The 20,521-nt window shown below is 38.3% G+C and overlaps 1 protein-coding gene across 6 annotated transcripts in view; it reads right to left on the bottom strand.

The window, feature by feature from the left end:
- The window catches only part of lrch1 (leucine-rich repeats and calponin homology (CH) domain containing 1), a 114,000-nt gene that overhangs the window by 10,788 nt on the left and 82,691 nt on the right, over window positions 1–20,521 (bottom strand). For 3 of the 6 annotated variants that reach the window (XM_017436252.3, XM_017436248.3, XM_017436250.3), the window contains 5 exons: window positions 18,437–18,509; window positions 17,620–17,742; window positions 4,621–4,730; window positions 4,311–4,448; window positions 4,111–4,188 (listed from right to left, as the gene is read on the bottom strand). In XM_017436252.3, coding sequence (XP_017291741.1) covers window positions 4,111–4,188; window positions 4,311–4,448; window positions 4,621–4,730; window positions 17,620–17,742; window positions 18,437–18,509 — 522 coding nt within the window. The remainder of the gene's footprint in view (window positions 1–4,110; window positions 4,189–4,310; window positions 4,449–4,620; window positions 4,731–17,619; window positions 17,743–18,436; window positions 18,510–20,521) is intronic. The other 3 variants (XM_017436255.3, XM_017436251.3, XM_017436253.3) reach the window with 1 other exon arrangement.

Below are 20,521 nucleotides of genomic sequence, written 5' to 3'. Positions count from 1 at the left end.
AAATAGATAACAAGGAATTAAAGAGCAAATATAAAAATTTAAAGAAGAAATGAGTTAAAGGTGGGATAAGGACAAAAGTGTGTAAAAGAAAGCAGAAAGTTGAAGTTTAAAAATTAAGGTAAAGAAAAAATGAAGACAAATTTATGAAACCAAAATATCAAAGAAATAAGGAAAAGGAGGAAGAAACAACATGATCCAGCCAGAAGATAAGAGAAGAAAAAAAAACAGGAAGTTAACTAATAGACCCAAAGGACACAGAGGTCAAAAGCCACAAGTCTGAGCTGACAGGAAGCAGAGGCAGGGAGGGGTTACCACAGCAACCATCAGGGATGCTTACTGAGAGGATGGTGTAGAGCTCAGCTCATCCTGGGGACTGGTGCAGCCTTTCTCTCCCAGTAAGCAGCCCCTTAATGGAAGGGGAGGCAGCTGATGGAGAGCCAGTGCAGTTAGCACAGAAGCTTTGCAGGTAAAACATTCAGGCTGCAGGAAGCGAGCAACGTCCACAAAAAGGCTGGAAGCAGTCAGCAAGCAGCGATGAAGTTAGAGATTTTACAGGAATACAAATTCCAACCATAAATAGGAAAATAAAATTAAAAAAAAACAAGTAGTTTTATCAACAGGTTTCTTGCTGATACCAAGTATCAGCAAGAAAGAATATAATAAACAAACTTATAAAATAGTAAAACAACAAAATGGTCACACAGATATAAAAGCAACAAAAAACAACAACTGAAAGACCAAAGATTCGGATAATGTGACAGTCTCAACTTTACAGTATTTATTCTTTCTTTTTTAGAGTTTCAGAGCATAGATTTCATTTTAGCTCCAGAAACAACAAGTAAATAAAATGATTTAAATTCTCTAAACAGAAATAGAACCTTAAGTAAAAAAAAAAACAAGCAAACTAAACCAATGAGCAACATGGAAAACCTGGTTTAAATTAACAATCTGAACTCAATCCTTTTGTATGACTAATATCACAACTCTAAAGTTGCTAGTAAAAAGTTCTACTTTGAGCTTTGTTTGTTTTTATGAGATGAACAAATTGCGTTTGGCTTTATTCTTTAGTTGTACCACTTGTAAAACATTGCAAAGCTTAGTGAAAACAGAACTGCTGTTGTTTCTTACAGTTTGTGTTTGGTGGATTTAGTTACAGATGCATATTAAAGAAACAAAGAAAGTCTGATCATAATTTAAATTGTTTGATATCTAACATGATGCAATATCAAACAAGTATGTGTATGAGAGGGTGTCAGTCATCTTCCAGTTTCTAATATGATCTACTGTGCCTATAAAAAGTATTCAACCCCTGGATATTTCACCCTTTTATCGCTATTATAAATCAGGCATGATCATTATAATTTGGTCTTTTTGACAAACGTTTTCAAGAAAATCCATCTTTAATGACAAAGTAAAATCAAATTCCTACAAAGTAATGTCAAATAGATAAAAATATATAATGTAAAATAAGTGACTGCATAAATATTCACCCCCTTTAAAGTGACTGTCCAATGAAAGGATGATTGAAAAGTACAAGTCAGGATGGATACAAAAAGATTTCCAAAAGCTCTAAACACCCGCAGAAGTTCTGTTGAAGCCGACATCATGAAATGGAAGAACTATGTGACATGTGTAATTCTACTAAGAGTAGGCTGTCCTCATAAACTGGGTGATTAAAGGAGAATAAAGAGAGAAACCTCCAAGAACCCTGTGAGCACTCTGAAGGAGTGAAGCTTCAGCAGGTGAGATGGGAGAGACTGAGCTACAGCAGATTGTCCTCCAGGATTTCTCTATATTCTGTGGCATTCATTTTACCCTTCTATCCTAACAGGCCTTTGCAAGAGGGTTGTTTTAAAAACATTTTGTCAAAAAAGCCAATTTATATTGACCATAACTGATTTATAATAGGAGTATAGGATAAAACATTCAATGCTGTGAATACTTTTTCAAGGCACTGTATGTGCAGTTTCTCTGTTTTCTGATTTATACCTTAAAGCAGCTCTTCAGAAACAAAACTTCCTTCAGACGATGTCAGATTTTCATTTCAAAATGTGCAAATTCACAAAAAATATATCTGAAGCTCCACATGCTGGTGTAGATTCTCATCATGTCATCCAGGACACGGTAAATCCAAAAAGGGTTAAAAAACAAAAACAAATGGACTTCTCTTCTGTAGCTGAAGATGTTTTGATTTCCTCACTGACTTGACCAAAGCCCAGTTAGCATATCCACATGTTTGGAGAGCTTTTTTATTTTTGTTCCTTTTTCTGTAGCGTTCTGATGACAGAGAGTTTATGTTCCAGAGGGTGGTGAGAGTCAAACAGAAGGTATTGATCTGTGTGGGTTGGTTTTCTGTAGACTTCAATGTTGAGACTGTCCTCTCTTTCCGTATGAACCAGACAGTCCAAAAAAGGCAGCTTGTTGTCATTAGCATTTTCGCTGGTGAACTTGATGTTGTTGTCAGCAGAGTTGATGTGTCTGGTGAAAGCTTCTACTTCCATTGCTTGGATTTTGACCCAGATATCGTCCACATATCTGAAGCCGTGGCTCAGTGTTCCCTTGAAGGAGTTCAGGGCTCTCTGCTCCACTTCCTCCATGTAGAGATTGGCCACAATGGGTGAGACAGGAGAACCCATGACACAACCATATTTCTGTCTGTAAAAACTGTCATTATGCTTGAAATAAATGGTGGAATAACAAAGGTCTAGTCATTGTCTTGTAGAAGTCGTTTTCTGAAGGTCAGAAAATGACGGTAAATTCAGCTTGCATAAGATCATTCAAGCTTTAAAACCTTGAACTCCACACTCTCTGCTTTTTGAATTGATAAAGCTCCCCGGATGAAAAGCGAAACGTCTTCAGCTACAGAAAAGAAGTCCAGTTGTTTTTTGTTTTCAACCTTTTTTTTATTCTGAAGCTTAACACATCTTAAAGTTTGCCAGCGAGAGAGACAAAAAAACAACAGCCTGCCTGAAAGAAGAGGAGAATAAAGTACCAAAGTCTAACCACGCCACTGTTTTCAATTGAAAAACTTTGAGCTTTTTTTAAGGCGATTTTCCTTGTTTCCAGTTTTTTAATTGAAGCACCATGATGCTGGATTCATAAAAAATGAAAGAATTTTAAAACAAAAGTGCTAAAAATCAATTTAACCATTACTAAGAAGAGGTTTATTTCCCCCGAATGCTGAGCTATTCCTTTAAGACGTCACATAAATTGTCTCATATTTTAGACCCAAACTGCTAAAATCAAGAAAAATGTGTTTTCTAGAAACAAACACACAAACACACACACAGCACAATCGGCTCTGGCTCAGACTGATGACGTTGTTTTGAATAAATCCATAGCGGATGGAGGAAGCTGAGGCTGTTATGACAGCGGTGATTATGTCAGCGTTATATGTTGATGTTAAACATCCCAGTATGAAGTGATAAAGATAATGAGGAAGAGGAGGAGGAGGAGGGATGGACTCAGAGCTGAGGCAAGGCTGAGTGGTTCTCAGGTTTTAGGATTAAAACAAAAATGATTTTTATTAAACTGTTGAACTTGTTCCTGTCATCTCTAAGTGGCAACATGTGATATATAGATATCAGCTGGGATTGGAGAAGCAGCTGTGATCCAGACAAAACCATCAGCCTTCCTCTCATTTCTGCTTCAAAGTCCTGCAAAAATCCCTGCTTTCAATTTTCACCTTACTCTTAAGATACAAGTAAACGTTTTTTGCCATGTATAAACAAAACTAGCAGTCCCCCCCCCTCTTACACAGAAAGAAAGACTTTTGCAGGACACCTTAAGTTTTTTTTTAACAATTTCTAAAAAAAAAGACGATGGGATGTGAACACAGCAGAAAGTTTGTCTCATGAACTGGGAGCGTTTTCAGGTTGGAGCTTTCTGACAGGATATCCTCCAGGAGGATTGGTTTATTAAAATGCTGTTCTGGCAATATTGAAATGTACTGGAAGTTAAACAAAAACATGGTCTTTTTGTTTGAAATGGTTCAGGTCATAGTGCGATTTGGAAGCAGTGAAAACATGAAATCGATCACCAGTTCACAGAAGCCACATCTGGCCATCAGAGCTCTGGTGGGGGTGGCGTTTGTTCCGAGGCTTGTCTTACCTGTGGTACACCTATTTTTTTGCAGGCGTCTAGGAAGTTCTCCACATTTCTCCGACACTTGGCCATGCTGAGCTTGGGCTAAAAGCACAAGCAAAAACTAGATTTATAAAAACATATTAGGCTCTTATTAAGCTTTTGTTCTGCTTAACGATGCCCAATTCTTAGAGTCAAACATCCTGACTAAAAAGTCTGAGACGTACCACTGCAGGCGAGGGGACATGGATGCTGGCGACAGAGCGTGGACGAATGTGATTGGCCAGATGACAGAGGACAACTCCGTCCATCAGAAATGAGCCGAGGTCTTCAGGAAGGACGACTTTCAGTCTGCTCTCAATGATCTGATGAGTGAGTATAAGAATTATAGGCCAACAGAAACAACTGCTGTCCTCATTTGTCTTTATCTAAATGATTGACGGCATCAGCAGCAAACCTTCAGAATTTATTTATTTGTTGCTTTTTTCCTTCTCTCACACTGAGATCATAGCAAAGAGTAATTTGAGAGCTGCTCACATCTCTCAGCTGCTCCATCAGTTCCAGCTCCTCTCTCAGCTGCTCCATCTTCCGCCTCATGGTGAACTGAGGATCCACAGACTCCAAACTCTTGTGGCTCCTCAGGAACACTGAAGTAGCAACAACAAAAAACAGCAGGCAACAACAAACTGAGATGTGTACAAGAACAGGAAGTATACTTCAGGGAGAAAGCTGCAAATGTCTCTTAAACAGCGATGATGAGAAAAGTCAAACTCAGCTCAGCCTGCAAACGATCTAACTAACAATAACATTAAATCTTTTATACTGAGTTATGACACCTTACATTCTCTTGAAAGAGCTGTTACATGAAAACATTCAGGGCAGTTCTAATTAATAATATCCACACAGATGAGTGATAAAGTTCCATACTATGTAACACCAAGCGCAGAGTATGTTGCACAGAGAAAGAAGAAAAGTAGATGTTTCCTAAATCCTACAAAAGACAGGAGGAATTAGCAGAACCAGAACTGTAACAAGAGCTTTTTTCTTTAGAAAATAATCTTATTCATATTTATCAAAGTCAAAAAAATAATATCCTGATGAGCCACAAAAAAGACAACAAATCTCAGAAACCTAACAGTACCAAGACCAATAAACACTGTGCTGGAGCCCATTTATAACGTTTTATGCCTAATCTGATGTAACCAAAAGTTTAACCTAAAATTAAAACCTCTTATGGGGATTTCAGAAAAAAAAGTTGCCTAAATTATCTATTATTATCTATGCTATTTTTCAAATCCTCCAGATTGCAGAGTGCACATATCTGAACTCCCCTTGACTTTGATTGTTCCTGAGTTCAGAATTTTCTCTCATGAACAAGAAGTGAAGGGTCTACATAACACTTACAGTTTGTATATTAAAACATCAGTTTAGATTATTACAAAAGTAAGTCCCACGTTACTGTTGGGCTTAATTTAAGAAAGTTGATGAATGATGAGGTTTTGAACAGTGACTACATTGAAACCCTTCAATACAATACAATAACATTTTCCAGTTGTTGTAAGTACTGTTCTTGGCGTGGGCCGCCCCTAAAAAATTAGTGTTGCTTCCCCCACAAGTCAGGCAGACTTAGTGAACAGAGGTCTGTCAGTGGGAGCAGCAGCTGGAGGCAGAAATCAACACAAGACAGAAAATAAATAAATACATACGTGGAATGTAGACAAACATGAAATCATTTCCTTCCTCAAAAACAGAAGAACAAAAAAATCTGTCTGCCATAAAACATGTAAAAAGCTTTAACTGAATCAACAATCAGTGTTCAGTATTTGCTCTGATTTTTAGCTCAAACAAACTGCAGAGAAACAGCTTGGAAGAATCAGACAACCATCAGGTATTCAAGCTCTTCTGTAACACTTTTTCTTGTCTTTCTAGACCTGGAAAAACAAACAACAAAAATGTCTAAAATGTTCTAGGAACCCTTTCGTGTTGGAATAGTTTCCAGAAACAGCTGTTGGGCGAACAGCTAAAGCTGGAAAATATTTGGCATAGAAGCACATGGAAGGTACAACAGGTTACTCAGGAAATGTTTTTATATTTAAACTTGTGTGTTACAGGGCTATACATTTATTGTTTAGTTTTCTGTTCTGTTCTAAGAAACATCTGCCTTCAAAACTTTCCTCTGGGGTATGATGTGTAACCTGGAGTATACGCTCTCCTCCATTTGTGCTTGAAATAACTATATATATGTATATTTTATTGATCAAAACAATTACCTAATTTAGTTATTTTGACTTTAATAGTAGCTATGTTTTCTTATGTATATAATATAAAGGTTTACTGCAGGCAGCAGTCAAAAACCAGATAAATATAAATGAAAATAGGGTCAGAAAAAGGCAGCTTTTCTGAACTGTGCATGTAGGTGGACTTAGTGTGTCAAAAATGCTCTTCACACACACACACAGTGCTGAAGGCTTAATGATTCACCTCCTCGCTGCCCTATTTTCTCCACAGAGATCATCTTTTTACATCTGAATGAAAGTGAACAGTCTACATCCATGTAGCTCCCCTCAGTGACCACAAGGGGGAGCTACAGTGTCACTCAACTCATCTGTGGGCTCTGCAGCACACAGAGGGTTCTAAATGACTGGATTACTATACACAGTCTAAAGTAACTGACAAAATAACAAAACATTTTATGAATAACTTGTGTCAAAAACACAAAATAAAGGAGAAACTAAAGTAATAAAGAGTAAGAAACACAAGATGCACAAATGTTCCACAGGTGGACACTGACAAATTAGCCAAAAGACAACAAAAAGACTTCTTTACAATAAATAGTGGATAGCAAAAAAACCAAAACAAAACAAACAAAAAAAACCCACAAGGAGCCATTTTCTGCGCACTGAGGCTCCTATCACAATACACAAGTCTCTCTTTTAAGGCAGTATTTTTTCTAAAAGGACAAAAGATGAATACGATATACACATCAATCTTCATCCTGTGGGGCCCTCAATTGGACTCTCATCCCGAGAATATCAAACAATCAAATGACTACAAAGAAAACCAAACTGACCTCATGGATCATTTGTGAAGCAGTGTACCAAAACCTCAAATTTAACTTTTGATTTTAAGGGAACTTAGCAAGAAAAAAACAAACAAACGTTGTTGTTTGACAAAAACTAACTTCAAAAGAGGCCAAAGGTCTTTTCTCAGGGAAACAGCACAGTTTTTATCTGAAGCACTAACACTGGGTAATCTGCCAAGAAATAAACATTCCTAAAGACTTCTGGATATTTTCACAACTTTCTGCACCTGACAAAACAACAAGAACATGTTTTTTTTTTTTTTTAATTGAAGGCAGGCCTAGGTCTACCACAGAGCACACACTTTATGTCAGGTAAATATTTCTGACCCTGATAGAAATGCGGGTAAAACAAAACGTTGTCAGAAGGTTTTCAGTTCCAGAGAAAACAAGGGTTCACTTGATGACTTAAAGGACTCAGTGATGACTTGTTTCACAAGAATTCTTAACTGGTTTGAGTCTAAATGGAGCAGCAAGAGGAAGAAGAAAGTAATGGAGGTAAAATATTTTAATATAATGTTTATTCATCTAAAATAACTTTTCACATGTTTGTTTCTCTGAGATCAGGACTCTACAGTGGTCTGTTTGAGCCCCTTCATCTGATTGGTTGTCACAGTTTCTCTGTTCCTGCCACACCTCCTGGTTTCATGCCACAGCAATTAGCCTGATCATGTTCACCTGTTCCTGGCCCTACTAAAGCTCACTCTTCACTTCCCTCTGTGCCAGATTATTGAATGGTTTACCTAGTAGATGTCCACCGTTATCTTACAGTTCATGCCTGAATCCTCGACCCTGACATCTTGCCTGTATCCGCCTATGACTCTGACCTCTGGTAACCAACCTCGCTTCTGCACTCTGGACCTCACCCTCTGGTTTGTATTGTTTTGGGTTTGGCTTCTGCTTTCTGATCTCCCAGCTCTGACCCTTCACCTGTCTCTGGACTCTCCCGTTAGCCTATCCCATTCTCTGAAAGACCTCACCCTTCTCAACTCACGACCTTCGGTGGTCTTACCTGCCCAGAGAGTCCCCTTACTGCACGTAGAGCATGCTCGTAGTGCTCCTCTTAGCTAAATAACGACAGTAAACATCTTAAAACTTTGTGTCTGTCTGCACTGAATCCGGGCACAGCGAGTCCTGTCATTGGTGCATCATTAAAGGCCTTAAAGTGGACTTTTTAAAACTGTGTTGTTTCAAAAATACTATATTCTAGTACAACATGATCAGCTGTGACAAAGTGCTAAATTCGCAGACAAAAATTGAGGGTTGGACAAAATAAATGTAAATAAATGAGCTGCTCCAGGACCTTAAGGAGCTCAATATTTGTCCTGTGTTAAACAGTCGAAATAAAGTTGAAAAATAAATTCAAAATGTTGAGGTATTTTTACTTTACACAAAATGAGAGAACATAGGAATGGTTAAAATAGCACAAAGTATGTTATTTTGATTGCAAAAAAAGACTATATACATGAAAACTATGAATTCTGACTCAGCATTCACTGAATGAACTCAACTCAACCCCAAGTACTTCTTGGCAAACAAAAACTAATAGTGTGAAAATCTCTGGTCTTCTTTTTGTTGACATCTAACTGTAACAATAACATACAGCAATGTTGACAGTGCAAGTCTATAATTAATAACTCACCAGGCTAGCAACTATAAGCATACAAGCTAAAATGTACTCTTACTGAGCTCATACAAACACCACAGCAACATTAGACTGACAGATGTTGTTTTCAGGGCAGCTATGACCAGAACAAGTAAAGTCACCCTGACATTTGATGCATGAATCACATTTTGAGGAAGTGTGAATATTGATTGCAATGAGAAAACTGAAACATTTTTCAAGGTAAAATACAACGCAGCCTGATTCTAATGTTGTCTAATATATTGAAAAAAACTTATGTCTGATGCAAGATCAGGAAGATTGATGTTTTTTTTTTCTATTTTCTGCTACAATGAAGGAATTACCAGATCAACCTCATTGTTTGCCAACACCATTTGAGCTCCTCAATTATAAATATCTTCATAATACTGATGAAAATAATTCAGATGTGTCCTAGCCTTCTATAGGTTTTCCCTTGAGTCATTCTTAGCTGTTCCAAATGCAGTCAACAGACTGAATGGTGTCACTGCATATGAGAGGAAATTGAATAAACCAGCCCAGTCAGATGCACACAGAGTAAAATGTGCATATTACAGAAAATGTATTTCACAATGAATTTTAATTATCCTTCAATGACTAATGGAGGGACACTGAAATGCTAGTTTGTATTGCTTCCAAAAATTCACTTATTTGCTTGTCTGCTAATCTGATAAAAAGTTTACTTTGAAAACAGAGATTTTGTGAAGATGTGGTTTGAGTTAAGATTACAACTATGCTTTTTTTGTTGACACTTAACATAAGCAAGTGACTGTATGTATGTATATATATATATTTTTTAAAATAAAGATTATTAATACCAGCACTTTAAATACTTTGTTTTATCACCATGAAGCAACCTTCATCTGCTCCCGTTACCTCTCCTGTACAGCTGACAGATAAAATCTGCACAGAGCAGCTGAACTGGCAGAAAATAAACTGTGTGTGTGTGTGTGTGTGTGTGTGTGTGTGTGTGTGTGTGTGTTTCTATCCTGAGATTCATGAGATTTGAGTTTTTATAAAATCCTGCTGATAGAGCAACATTCTTCCAGTCCTGAGGTCACAAGTTCAGCAGCTCTTTTTGCACATACATATATTTAACTGAATTTATTCTGCTTAGTTTTACAATTAAACAATGTGTAAAGTCTACATCTCACCCCTAACACTAAAGAGGAACAAACAACTGGCATTTTGCCTAAAATAAAAACAGCTTTTACTGTAGAGGTCAACAGATACTGGTTTTTCAATGGCTGATAACCATCTTCAAAAACAGTCGGGTTTTTTTTGTTTGTTTGTTTGTTTTTTAGCCCATAACTAATATATTCAGATTAGGGACAAAATTATACTTCTGAGTAATCTGAATAACTCAAGTATAAAATACCATCAAAGCAAAATCTTTGATTTGATGCTTGAGCCTATGTTACTGTGTACTGCTCATTGGTTCCAGTGTTTCATATGAAGTTATTTCCACTGGACAACATGCTTACACGCTACATTTTGTATATAGAAGGAAATGATTGAGAAGAAAATTAAAGTGTCAAACAAATATATACAGTGGGGAAAAAAAGTATTTAGTCAGTCACCAATTGTGCAAGTTCGCCCACTTATAAAGATGAGGGGGGCCTGTAATTGACATAGGTAGACCTCAACTATGAGACAAATGTGAAAAAAAAATTCAGAAAATCACATTGTCTGAATTTTAAAGAATTTATTTGCAAATAAGGGTGGAAAGTAAGTGTTTGGTCAGTAACAAATGTTCATCTCAATACTTTGTAATATAACCTTTGTTGGCAGTGACAGAGGTCATATATTTCCTGTCAGTCTTCACCAGGTTGGCACACACTGTTGCTGGAATGTTGGCCCATTCCTCCAAGCAGATCTCCTCTAAAGCAGTGATGTTCTGGGGCTGGCAGCGGGCAACACAGACTTTCAACTCTCTCCAAAGGTTTTTTGATGGGGTTGAGATCTGGAGACTGGCTAGGCCACTCCAGGACCTTAAAATGCTTCTTACGAAGCCAGGCCTTTGTTGCCCTGTCAGTGTGCTTGGGATCATTGTCATGCTGAAAGACCCAGCCACGTTTCATCTTCAATGCCCTTGCTGATGGAAGGAGGTTTGCACTCAAAATCTCACAATACATGGCCCCATTCATTCTTTCATGTACACGGACCAGTCGTCCTGGTCAGCCCCAAAGCATGATGTTGCCACCCCCATGCTTCACAGTAGGTATGGTGTTCTTTGGATGCAACTTAGCATTCACTCTCCTCCAAACACGATGAGTTGTGTTTATATCAAACAGGTCTACTTTGGTTTCATCTGACCATATGACATTCTCCCAATACTCTTCTGGAAAATCAACATGCTCTCTAGCAATCTTCAGACGCGCCCGGATATGCACTGGCTTAAGCAGTGGGACACGTCTGGCACTGAAAGATCTGAGTCCCTGGTGGAGTAGTGTGTTACTGACAGTAGCCTTTGTAACTTTGATCCCAGCTTTCTGCAGGTCATTCACTAGGTCCCCCCGTGTGGTTCTGGGATTTTTGCTCACCATTCTTGTGATCATTCTGACCCCACGGGCTGAGATCTTGCGTGGAGCCCCTGATCGAGGGAGATTAGCAGTGGTCCTGTAGGTCTTCCATTTTCTGATTATCGCTCCCACAGTAGATTTCTTCACACCAAGCTGATGCCTAATGCAGATTCAGTCTTTCCAGCCTGGTGCAGGTCTACAATTCTGTTTCTGGTGTCCTTTGACTGCTCTTTGGTCTTCACCATAGTGGAACTTGGAGTGTGACTGTTTGAGGTTGTGGGCGGGTGTCTTTTATACTGTTAACGAGTTCAAACAGGTGTCATTGATACAGGTAATGAGTGGAGGACAGAGGAGCCTCTTAAGGAAGAAGTTACAGGTCTGTGACAGCCAGAAATCTTGCTTGTTTGTAGGTGACCAAATACTTATTTTCCACCCTTATTTGCAAATAAATTCTTTAAAATTCAGACAATGTGATTTTCTGAATTTTTTTTCTCATTGTGTCTCTCATACTTAAGGTCTACCTATGTTGTCAATTACAGGCCTCTCTCATCTTTTTAAGTGGGAGAACTTGCACAATTGGTGATTGGTGACTGACTAAATACTTTTTTTCCCCCCACTATATATATATAATATATATATATAAGTTTTAGATTGTCAAAAGACAAGATGTTGCACTCAGGCCAAACCAGGATGTTCAGGTAATTCTCTGTCGGCGCTACATACCTGTTTATCAGGTCACAAACAAAACTGTCACAAACATCCTAATCCTCATCCCTAGACAGAGTTCACTAGGAAAAAAAAGGTTGAGAAAAAAAACAACCTAAAAGAACTGGCATATCGATATTAGATTACTCCATTAGTCAACAGCGTAACCAACTGCTAAAATATTTAACAGCTGCAGCCCTAGCTCATGTGCACTGTAATCTCCTAAATTTAAAAAAGGTAACTGAAGAAATTTGGTATATGATGGTCAAAAGCATCAACATAAATTAGGAATACTAGACTAAATGTCCCTGCCTTCTCTCATTTTGGGCACTGAAGCCAAGGTTGAAGGTTGAATCTATGCACTACCACTACGAATAAGGGGGTTAAAGTCCCGCCTACTCCCCCCGCTCACAATCATGGTGTCGCATGACCTTTCTTTTAAGCATAAAAGATGCTATTCCAACTAAAGATACTAGAAAAATAGATATTACATCTAACACATCTGTATATTACATCTTACATCTGTAGATATTACATACAACATACAACAAACAACATTAAGGTATGAACTACATGAATTAACAAGAGTCAACAACTAAAAAAAGCTTAGTATGCTCAGAAATTAATTATTCTTTTAAAAGGCAACAATTGGTTAAACTGACTGACTGACTGACTGACTGACTGTATTACTGTTAAAAACGTTGGTATTAAAATTGTTGAATTAAAAGGAATACACACCCAAAAAAGAGGCAAAACACACAAACAAAAGCATCCACATGCCAAAAAGACACAAAGTTACACTCATTGTCACATCCACACAGGGTGATGATTGGTTGCTAATGAGGTCAGACGTGGTGATGATGGATGTGTGATGTCACTCTCCCCGAGGTCTCAAGCCAATATAGACCATTAGTCATAATCAGATCTCTCACACACACACACACACACACATTAGCTCCTGATGTAGAAAACACAAAGCACCTCAACATGGAAAAAAGAAAAAACAGTGAGGTGGAGCAAAGAGACTGACAGCTGCTGCTTTATAAGCATATCAGAGGTGTGAGCCAGATAAGTGAGGAGGTAAAAGGCACCTTTTTATGGGTAAGATAAAAGTATTCAGCAGTGCGAGGCTACTCTGTGCAGCATACACCAGAAGAGTTTCCTCTGTACAGTTACGTATTTGAATTTGAAATCTGTTAGTTCCTGAAATGTTCCATTGTGTAATGCCAAAGAATATATACTGGTGGATAGTTGATGCATTTTGGAGCAGTTTTGTGTAGAGCACAAAAACTAATCTAAATCCAGCCCTGTTGAGAAGACTGAAGACAGGTCCCACAAAAAAATAGTGACGGTTTTCACATTTTTAGAATATCAAATTGGATCATTTCTCTGTGTGTGGGTGAGAGAGAGAGAGAGAGTGAGTGAGTGCGTGCCAGGGTAATACAGTGAGTGTAAAAACAGCTTTACAACTCAGAATTCATGATGTGTCAAGGTTACACCCCTCTGCATCTTTACTGGCCACACAGTGGATTTTATGATTTTATGGTCCAACAAACCAACCAGATAATTTCTTAGAGTGCTTGCAAAAATGTTTATACCTTAGGATAAAAAGCAAAAACAAACAAAAAAACATGTTGACATAAGCTCTTTTTAATACTAACCACCAACAAGACATGGCCATTCTCAACAATGTGAATCCTAAACCTATTCAGACTCTAGTGAAGACCAAAAAGCAAAAAGCATCAAACACACCATTTTGTTTCTGTCTTCTGCAGTGCATAAAAGCAGAGCTCCAAATATTGGATTTGGAAACAAAACGAAAAAAAAACAATATATATAAATATAAATAAATAAATAAATAAAGGTATGCTTCTCATCTCTGAAAAATTAAAACTGTAGGTATATAAATAAAATGGCTGACATTTTTGTCACATAGGCCTTCTACAAAAAAACCTATTAAACAAAATTGCACTGGGCCTAAATCAGCACATGACTGCAGGACAGTCCCTTGATCATTTGTGTTCACAGGTAATCATCCATTCACACACAAAAAAAGACTGTTCACAATATCTTTCACTTTAGAAAACTTGTGCCCCACCAAGAAGGAAATGTTACCTTTCCTAAACAATCTTGTTTTTTGCCAATTTAAAAATAATATCCTTGTAATCATGGTACATTTTTTCCAAATAAAACAGAACCATAGAAACAATGAGAAACACTGTAGTATTTATACCAAGCCTGTATGTGGCGCAGTAAAGCTTCCATGAAAATACACCAAAAACAGACAACGAGATGGAGGAGATGCTCCAAACTGTACATACAAGAAAAACAAGAAGAGGATGTCAAATACATGAGGAAAAAACAAATCCCTTTTGTGGACTGAAAATGAAGTGGACCTTCTTTGTGTCATGTTAAACTACTATTAACTGAGACTCATTTTAGTCCAAATCCATGGACAAAAAGGATGTTTTTCAGGGACAGTATCCAGCGAGGGAAGGGTTTTGCTCACGGCGTACAAATGTCAAGATAAATGTTTGATACGCAAGTGTTGGTCCTTTAAAACTGTTCCCATTTCTTGTTTTTTTATGTATACTTGATGTATATCATTCTTTATAGTGATAGAAACCCTTTGTTCAAATGATATTTGGTGCAATAAGCTAATAAGGTTTAATTTTTTTTTTCAAAGGTGGGTGTATGACATTACTGACATTGTTTTTAAAATGTCTTATTTTGACTGTCCACACAAAAATTCAACGATGGAACTCAGTTTAAAAAAAACACCACTAGGGGGTCCTAAAACACCTTTCTGTGTGGATGCACAGCTGAAATGATAAATAACCTTTGCCTATTCATAAAATGACATTCCCATGTGGACAGGGCTTGATGATGGAGAGGCATACAAACATGCACACACACACACACACACAAACACAGTTATGATCCACATAAATAATGAACTCCATTCCAGGGAAGTTGGATTGCCCTTTAGGGAGCAATACTATATCACATTTAAAATACACAAAAATTGTGCCCGGATTAAACCCCGACTCATTCTTGGTGCAGTTGTTAAACACTCCCACACACAAACACATAAGACAAAGGTTCATCGAACTGTCCTGTGGTGTCTCAGACTGTGTGAGGGGACATTTAAGATTCTGATGTTGAACACATGCAGGTCTTGTTTTGATAAAACACCAGTGAACACAACCAAACTACTGCTTTCAAAAACATTGATCTATCTTCATATAAAGAAGACAGCAAAAGTATTGAATGGTATTGAATAACCAAATTATTTACAACAAGAGCGGTTACAATTAGCATCCATCCAACTGCAAACAACTAAAACAACGATTTCAGCATATATCAGGAGTGATAATTACAATACACTGTACGAGCACAGTGCTTAACTACACTGGCTGCTGGCAATGAAGACTATTTTGTTTTAACATGCTTTAAAATGTCTAAGGTTTTTGATGTAAATAAAAGATGCAAAGAAAATTTCAAGCCTGCTTCTATAATTGTTAACATGTGAAACATGTGGCTGTATTTTTTACAGATAATAGTAGCTGAGGAAATACTTTTGTCTCCAAAAAAAAAACATTAGTTAGGCAGAAATACAGTCATAAGGTGAAAGTTGTGGGAGGTAGGGGTGCAGAGTGTATTGTAGCACCCTCTGATGGATGCTAAAGAACATGAATGTCCAAATGAACATATAAAGTATAACTAAATAAAAATCAACTAAACAAACAGGGCTCTCAAGTTTTGACCTGAGCTTGGAGTGAGATTTTGAGCTGCTAGAAGCCGTTAGATGACGTCATCACCTAATTTGCATATTTGATGATGTTGATCAGGCAGTAGGAGAGAGGAATATCAACAATGGCAAGAAGAAATGAGTAAAAAACATTCAAAATATATTTAGAACTACAAATTAACTTTATGAAATATTTTTTTTTACTTTAATGCTTTGCCTGATCCCACACTACATAAATCAGTTTTGTTAGAATATCAAATTTCACCAAAAGACAGTTTTGTATCGTGGAATTGCCAGCTCTACATTCAACCCTCCTATTTTATCCGGGGTTGGAACCACAGGGATTTATATTAGCGCCACAGAGTGAGTGAAAAAACAATACATTTACATTCCCCTTTGTAATCCAGGACAGGACCAGCAGCAGCTTTGCACACAAATGATTCATTTACAAAGTGGACATGCAGGGGTGCAACTGCCTACTTTCTAAGGGGTATGCAGACACATTACACCCCCCAACCCTCTCCTTTGCACCTCGCTGTTCCTCTCCCTCATCATTATCATCTTCACCTCTCGTGTTCACATTCTCCTCTGTCGTGATTGACTTGTCATCTGTCTGCACTAATTTTCCCAAAATGTGACACGTGATTTGTCAAACCAACCAAAGCCAACTGAATGCATCAAACTCTTGCGAGGGCAACAGTTTAAAGGGTAAACAAACATGGACAACAATCAGCTTGCTCCTGCTGTTGTCTGCACAGCTATCCACTCCTCTGTCCGTATTTCTTGTGTCCCGCCTACTCTTTTTCATTGGCTGTTGGTAACACATTTTTGCAGTTGGGTCGGTATCAGTTCACACCACCTGATTGCCTCCACATTTGCCTTCAGAAATTTCAACATGTTTGACTGACTGTGGCTAAGGTTGGGTCAGATCTGTTGCCCTCACACATTGCAGATTTTGAGTCTTTACCACTCACATACTAACAGAGTTTTGTGTCAATGAGCCATGTCAGCTGTCTCCAGCTAATGCAGACTGGTGCAGACTTTGTCCAACTGGGAATTGTGGGTAAAATCTGGCAAAAAATGTGCTTTGTTTCCTTAAGTTCAGTTGCTAAAAGACTACTGTATGATGTAACGTGCCATCATGTCTGCAGTATAGAGAGATTTTAAAATACAAAATGAGAGCAAATCAGTAGCTTTAATGTACTTTTGGTATGTACTCTGCAAGCATGTGCTGTAAAAAATGCAAAATAATGCAAGTATTGGATTCAGATTGGGTATCGGCTGATACTTATTTTTCAAATGACTGATCGGTATTATGGACAAAAATCCTTGATCAGGACATCCCTATATTAATAAAAATTAACTGCTTTTTTCAAACCACCTCACACTTTTCATTGTATACAAATTGTATAAATTTTATTAATTAAACCTAACCTCAGAAAAGTAGCAGAAAATAAACTGATGTTTTAACAAGACAACAGCCTAAAAAAATACCTAGTAAAAATATGACCTGCAAACAGGTAATACTCAGCTTGTTTTTGCTGTATATTGCAATTATTTTAACTATGAATGACAGTGAATTAACTGTTCGCTGATGAGTAAAGAACAAAAACAAAAAAAACAAAAAAGAAACCAGAAAGTATGAGGGAACACTACAGTTTACAAGAGACCAAATTTCAGATTTTGGTCCACAGTAAGGCCAAAACAACAAAGCTCACAGTTAGAGATTTATTTTCAGTTAAAAAAAAAGAAAAAAAACCCTTGGTGAAGTACAAAAGAGTCAACCAGCCCATCCAGATGTTGGTGAACTGACCAGGTAACAAAAAAAGTGTCTCACCCTGGCTGTGCGTACTTCCGTCGTCATGGCTACGATGTGTGACTTTATGTAGGGGCAAGGCCTGTGGGAGGAGGGAGGGGTCTAGACAGGAAGTAGGGGGTGAGCACGGCAGTGAGGGCGGGGCTACAACCAGGAAGTGATAAGAGGAAGTGATGGTGGGGCCGTGTGGGTGCAGGGAAAAGTTGGGGTCGTGCCAAAGACAAATTCATTCCACAAATACCCCAGCCCCCAAAAAGAAAACACCAAGATCACCAGGAGAACGATCAGAAAAAGTAGGTCAGAATCAATGACACAAGTATTGATTCAAAAAGTTCAGGCGGGTCAAATTCAGTGAGTTTGTGAATTCAACATCAAAGTCATGCAGGAAATTTAGAAAAAAAAGGAAAACATGAACAGGAGGAATCGAACAAGATGAAAAGACAAAACATAAAAGAGCACAAAACAAATTCAAGATTAGTGGCATTTCACGTAACAACACCCTAACATGCTGTTAGCATCATGTTACATTCATTAGCGTTTAGCAACAGACTGGTAACAGCTAGCAAACAAAAAGATGAGGTTGAAGTTTATCATAATTCCCCTAATAAAGCAAACAAGAAGTGACCATAAAGCTGCTTATTTGGGCTTACTTTACAATAATTATAAAGTTATTAAGCCAGTGTGTCCACTTCAACCTAATTATTGAGCATCGACCAAATGAGAACCACAACAGCCTGACATCAATAGTCCACTTTTGCCGGTTCAGAAAAAAAAAAAAAAACAACATTATTAATCAGCAGACCTGATACTTCAGGGGCCTGACCTTTTTACAACTCACCTGAGCGGGGCTTCAGTCCAAATGGGGGGCTGGAGAAAGATGGAGGTCCGCTGACTGGAGACCTGCCATCTCGCTGCAACAACACAAAACAAGGCTCTAAGTCCATTTTTAGTCTATTCACTGAACTGATGCCGGTTACTCTAAGACATGTTTCATGTTGGAGCAGTTAGACAGACTTATGAGTGACTTTGCAGATAGAGATCAACAGCACAGAACACACACACACACACACACACATACACACACACTCCTGTAACAAAGCTTTATGTTTCAACAGGAGGTCAGTGAACTGATGGTTCTGGTTTAGAGACAGGGGTTTTCCACTATATCCTGCTTCCTCCGTTTTCATCTGTCACTAAATTTCATCAACCTATTGGAACGTAGGTGCTCTTAAAAAAATACAGACAGATTTTTTTAGCAAAGCATGTTTCATCAATTAAACAAGAATCCAATCCCAATTTTACTTTTGGCCTCTAAATTTCTAAGTAGAGTTGATATCTGGTCTACAAGTTGCTGCAGTCACAACAGTGCTGGGCATGAAATGTTCAAAATACAAATTCAGCTGCAAAGACTCCAGTTTCCACAGCTACATTTTGAATCTTTCCCAAAAGAAAAATATAGTTGATAAAAACAGCAGTATGTGGTTTTACAACACATTGAAACATATGTATGTATCAGGACAAACACAAAACCTAACTGGATACAAACTAGAAAAAGTTTCAGTGCAGGATGTGAGCATGAGATTCCAAACAGTGTTAATGTACAAACACAACCAGCTTATGTCAACAACCATCAGTCCATCACGAGTATGGAAGACCGAAACCGACATAATCAAAAATAAAAGCAGAAATATATATATTTTGCTTTTGCCTTTTCCTTACACGTGTTTTTGTGAAGTAATGTTTATATTTTGCTTTTGCTGTTTTCTTACACATGCGTTTTTGCATTTCACGGCATACAGCTGATCAATGTTATTTCATGGTTACCAAGGCAACCACGAAGAAAAGAGCGAAGAAGCTAAATTTCACTGAGGCAGAAGTTGATATGCTGGTCAATGAGGTGGAGAACAGAAAAAATAAATGTTTTGGAAGCAGCAGTCGTGGCGTTACAAATAAAAGGAAGCGTTGTGAGTGGCAGCACGTTGTTATCACTGTTAATTCAGTGAGTGTGACAGAGAGGACCGGGGCCGAGGTGGAGCAAAAGTGGTCAGATTTTAGGGTGGAGGCAGAAAAGCGACTAACTGGCCACCGCAAGAGCATGTCAGCTACAGGTGGGGGTAAAGGCATACCGAACTGATACCATTTGAAAGCAGGACGGTGTCGTGCTGAAAAGCGATAGGGTGCGCCCTCGCGAGGGCGTGTGCACGGGTGTGAGCGGTATTAAAGCACGCCTCCTCTGTGCTCTGGGGGTTTGGAAAGGGAAACAATAAATAGTCATCACTGACTGTATTGCTGTCAGCTAAGCTAGCAACATGCCTTAACTCTTCTGCAGCTGTCTGAGACATCTCTGCTAGACTTCACTTCCTCTCAAATGAGGCGTTCTCCAGAAACGGCAGAGAACGCAGGCATGAACAATGGATCTGCACATGGATCCTGCTCCTTCCTGGTTATTGACCAATAGGAGAGAAGCTGGACCAAGAAGACAGCCTCCTCATTTGCATACTGAGGCAGAAATGCACATGGTAATTAAAGAGGAGGAGGAAATGTCAAAATATAAATATTACTTGATGGAAACGCATGTGTAAGGAAATGGAGCATTGGAGCATGGTGAGGGCAGAAAATAACATCTTGTGGATGCAGAAAATAGCAGGAAAAAAAGTGTAGCAGTGTCATGGCTGCCAGGACATATTCCAAATTTGCTGTGATCCAGCCTTGTTCTGATTTGGATGAGGTTGTTAAGAGCGTAGCAGGGTCATACAAAAAAAAAAAATTCCCTTCTCACCCTCCGCGGGTGGTCTTGTTTCATCCTCTGAGCTCGGGTCCTCTACCAGAGGCCTGGGAGCTTGAGGGTTCTGCGCAGTATTTTGGCTGTGCCTAGAACTGCACATTTCTGGACTGAGATGTCTGATGTTGTTCCTGGGATCTG

The sequence above is a fragment of the Kryptolebias marmoratus genome, linkage group LG6 (assembly GCF_001649575.2).
Source record: "Kryptolebias marmoratus isolate JLee-2015 linkage group LG6, ASM164957v2, whole genome shotgun sequence".
NCBI classification, from domain to species: Eukaryota; Metazoa; Chordata; class Actinopteri; order Cyprinodontiformes; family Rivulidae; genus Kryptolebias; species Kryptolebias marmoratus.
This window is presented reverse-complemented; position numbering and strand designations above follow the sequence as displayed.